Raw genomic sequence first — 4560 nt, 5'->3', positions numbered from 1 at the left:
TAAAAATTGAAATCGTTAACCAGCACTAATATATATATATGTATATATGTCAGTGGCGGGCCGTGCATTTTATACCTGGGCCTTTGGTCCAGACTCAAAGCTACTGTATAACAAATACAAACATAGGTATGTTTGTTTCACTGTATTGACCTGTCAAAAAATAACATTACAACTCCAATTGTCCAGCAGTCATACCACACAATAAACGTATTATGCTTATCAAACAGATTCATTAACGTGTCAGCAAAAACATCAGCAGTACAATACAGATGCCCTCAGGCAGCCTGCTTTAGGAGATCCGCCTGGGTGTCTTGCAGGATTATTGTTTCCTTTGGTGGCATTTTGGAGCTTCTCCCAGATCCCCTGTGTTTAAGACAGGAAACGCAAATATGGATGAATCTGTTTCTCTCTCTCTCTCTCTCTCTCTCTCTCTCTCTCTTCAACTTTTCTTGAGTAAACCATGATGATAGATTTACTATAAATGGTTGACCTAGAGCCCTCCGGTGTACTGTTTAGCAAAGTTATGTTTTGATTTCGGAACATGCTGAGATTTAAGTACACATCCTGTCTACTGGAGCTCGATATTACCTGTCCTCCACGTCTTGTATTGTGTCAGGAAGGGGTGAGCCAAGTGTTTCTGGAAGAAATATTGCAGCCACTCCACTGAGAATCGGAGCTCCTCCGTAGATTAAACCAGGAAGCCAAGGTATGTGGTCGGCCGTGAGAAGCACCATAGGAGCCACCATGGCTCCTACACGAGCCATCATGGATACCCAGCCCATGCCATTCTGACTGAGAGAGAGAAAAAAAACAGCCAGAACGACACTCTTACTTTAAATCAGTGTTGGTGATAAAGTAAAGTTAAAAAAATAAAGTAAAGAAAATCCAATGTTCAAGTCCAGCTACAATTTAATAAATGAAGAATGTCTGATAGGGACAGTAGGTCTTAAGTTACTGTTTAACTGTACTGCAAAAAGATGGATTCACGTGGATTGTTTGTTGGTGTCACATCTCACATTTTAAGTTATTGTTTAACTGAACTGGAAATGATGGATCAACGTGGATTTGTGTCATATCTCAGAAAAAGCTGCCTTCTATGGATGTGTATGTACTATTCAGAGAAGAGTATGATGAGCAAAGACACGCCGTCAGCAGCGCTTCTGCCAGGACACATATTCGTCAACAAGAGAAGGCAGCAAAGAATGGCCGGACAAGCTAAAATAACAAAGCCAGTGTGCTTGGACAAAAAATCGTTATTGAATGGACGGATCACAGTTTATCAGGACATGACGGCCCTCTGCTGATAGTAAAGTCCCAGTAAATCCATGAACATGCACCAAAAGCCCTCTGATTCCTCTCAATACCTTGTTGAATCCATAGTTTGAAGAATAATTTGAAGGGAAAATGTATCTACGTGTTACGAATCAAGCATTTGTAATGACGTTTTCATTGAGTTTCGAATGATCCTTCACTGTTTAGCTCTCAGGCGGTAGAAAGTCTTTGTGTTTGACACCATAAATCTTTATCTGCCCATCGGACCCTATGACCTTCTATTTGTTCTTCTATCTGCATGACCTGCAGTCGAACAAAATACACACCAAACAGCCCTTCTTTGAACTTTTACTTTGGTAAATGTCGCTATTTGCTACAAGTTATTTGTTGCATCCATGTATAGATGTATTTGTTGCAGCCTGTTAGAACTATTTCATCTTCTGAATAAAACTTATGAGTGACCTGCAGACCTCTGAAGCATTGTCCACATTTGTAATTTGTTCAGTAAAAAGCAATCTAGTCAATCCAGTAGAGAAGCTCAATCTAAAATAGAGATGTGATTTCCTCAAAAAACTAAATATACTGAATTAAATTGTATAATAACTTAAGCTAAAATCCCTTAAAAACTTGAACACATGAACCACGTATCTTTGCCAAATAAAGACTTACCGAATGATGGTTGGGTACAGTTCTCCAGAGTAAAGGTAGCAGCAGTTGAAGGAGGCAGCAAGGCAACCTTTACCTATTACAGCCAGACAGGTGCGTGTCATCTGTTTATCTGCAGAGGAGTAAAAACATGCATCAGATCACTCTGTTGTTTCTGTAGTATGATATTTAACTCCTATGCCGTGTGTTCTAACATACCATAAGGTACCAGCAGGTTGATCAAAATAGTGATTCCAGCAATGATGAGAGCACCACTTTGTGATGGTCGCCGTCCAACGACACACATAGACACAGTGACGATGACTTTAGCAGGGATGTCAACAGCTCCAAAGATTACTTGGATTAAGTAGAAGTCCACCCCGAATTTTTGCAGATCCATAGCGAGACCATAGTAGGCAAAGCTGGTTGATAACCTAAATTAGCAAAAGACAAACAAAAAACAGCAAGCAAGGTGTCATTGCAATTTCATAGACGGTGCTTAAAAAATGTCATCGAGTTTTTCTTCAACAAGTGCAGGACACGTACCAGACAATACTGAGGCAGACTGTCATGTTCCTCATTGTGGGGGTGCGGAACAGATCCAGAATAGAGTAGGAGCCCTTCACACTGGACATCTCTTTCTTCATGGACTCCTGCAGCATCTACGCATCAAGAGGAGCGTTTTCTCTCTTCAAATTGATTTCATACGCAATTATGAACGCAGATAGATTGTGCAATCACACAAACACACCACGCTCCCTTACATTAATGTCGATTTTGTCTCCCTCTTCATGGCGTCCATTAAATTTGGCCACACTTTTAAGGTTCTTGATGGCTTGTTCAGGCTTATTGCTCAGCGCTAACCATCTTGAAGATTCATGAAACCACCTGTGTGAGACATTTGTTTAGTTTATACGTTAATAGTGCAATAACTATATCTCTGATCGCTACGCCTTTGCAACTTTTTTAACAGGAATCAGTAATTCCGGTTGCGACCTTAGGTTTCATTAGCATGTCAGTACTTGGCCTCTCACCATGCGATGAGGAAGAAGACATAGTAGGGCAAAGACACCGCCAGGGTTAACCACCTCCAGTCCCGGATGAAGTAGGCTATGAGGGCCAGGACCAACTGCCCCACTGTGTAACTGTAACCTGTTATTGTCCCCACCACAGTTCGCACACGAGTGGGGATCCACTCCACAACTTGAAATTAAAGAATCACAGAACAAGAGATATTTGAAAGAATTTCGTACAATTAGTGCTCTAGTTAAGTCATTCTACACGGATTGCGCTCTATCCAGCTAGATATCTTACTGAGCGAGAAGGTGTTGAGCCCCATCCCAGAGAGAGCCATGCCACAACCAAAGCGGAACAGGCAGAAGAGGGAGAAGGAGGTAGAGAAAGCAACACATGTTCCCGCCACTGCCATCAGCAGGTTGGATATGAGCAGGAGGATGCGTCGACCATATCTGGGGGCCAGGGGGATTTGCAAAGAGTCAGGTCAGACTATATCGCTGTTATATGACTTGAATAAAATACCATTTTCTTTTTAGCAATACTGCATGACGAAGAGGCAAGTTGTCTTATGCAATACTCCATTCATGTTTAAAAGTCACATGTATGATGGATTGTGCCAGATTTACTTCCTTATTTCTATAACTGTAAAATCAGTCGGGATCAAATGAGTGTTACCTGTCTGACAGACTTCCAAAGACAAGAGCTCCCACGAGCACACCTCCCATGTAGATCGTTTGTCCCATTTGCTTCAAAGAGCGCTGATCACACACCAAATGCCACTGACAAAAATGGAACACAGTTTAAACACACATGACAGAAAAACGTTTACACGTGTGAAAAGAAAAAATATACAAGCAGTCCTACTTCAGATATGATCGTGGAGCTCATCTCAGCCTTGCTATAGGACCATCCATCCGTGCATCCCTGCAGGTCAACATCCAAACCATCCTTAGTGTCGCCCTCCTCACCTGAGCTGGAAGTCACATTCTTATTCAGGAGGGACCACTGTGGAGCCACGTAACGCTGGCACCTCTCGGGCTTGCCTTTCTGGTCCAGCGGCACTGTAACCAGCAGTGTTTCCTCTGGGCTCAGCTGGGACTGAGAGAGGTTTGTGTGTGCGCTGCAGAAGTGAGGAGGCACGGCGGCCACAAAGTTCTGCAGCAGGTTGTGGCTGGCCATCATCACGACAGGTATGCAGAGAAGGGTCACATGCACGATCTGGAACCGTCCTGTGCCCCCCACCTGCTCTAAGAGGTCACCAAACACCATAGTTTTGTGCCACCAGAACTCCACAAGGTGACTTGATGTTAATGGTACTAGATTCTTTTGTTCGTAGTTTAATTAAGAATTGGATGCGCAAAAAAAAGAATGAGTAAGTTCTTCTAGCACCTGGGAAAATATTGAAGAAGACATAAGTTGTCAGAACTAACCAGAGTGTATTTGTATCTTATGCATTTAAAGGTGTTGCATTAATAATACCAAATTCCATCGACTTACCTGCTGAGTTAATTTTCTCTACATAAAATATCTTCAAAATCCAATAAAAATGCTGGTTCAAAAAGTGTAGACCTTCATTAAAACATCACACAATTCCAATAAAAGTTTTCCACAAAGGGGTCCTTAAAA

General features: G+C 42.1%; 1 protein-coding gene across 1 annotated transcript; it reads right to left on the bottom strand.

Annotated features, from left to right (window-relative positions):
* Window positions 1-275: 275 nt before the first annotated feature.
* slc22a6l (solute carrier family 22 member 6, like) lies at window positions 276-4203 on the bottom strand (the record flags this gene model as incomplete). The annotated part of the gene is made up of 10 exons (XM_079172267.1): window positions 276-363; window positions 589-792; window positions 1942-2050; window positions 2137-2351; window positions 2464-2579; window positions 2682-2805; window positions 2952-3120; window positions 3232-3386; window positions 3610-3713; window positions 3799-4203. The coding sequence occupies 10 exons, from the start codon at window positions 4201-4203 to the stop codon at window positions 276-278; spliced, it is 1689 nt and encodes a 562-aa protein (XP_079028393.1).
* Window positions 4204-4560: the final 357 nt, after the last annotated feature.

This window comes from Pholis gunnellus (assembly GCF_910591455.1).
Source record: "Pholis gunnellus genome assembly, chromosome: 13".
NCBI lineage: Eukaryota > Metazoa > Chordata > Actinopteri > Perciformes > Pholidae > Pholis > Pholis gunnellus.
This window is presented reverse-complemented; position numbering and strand designations above follow the sequence as displayed.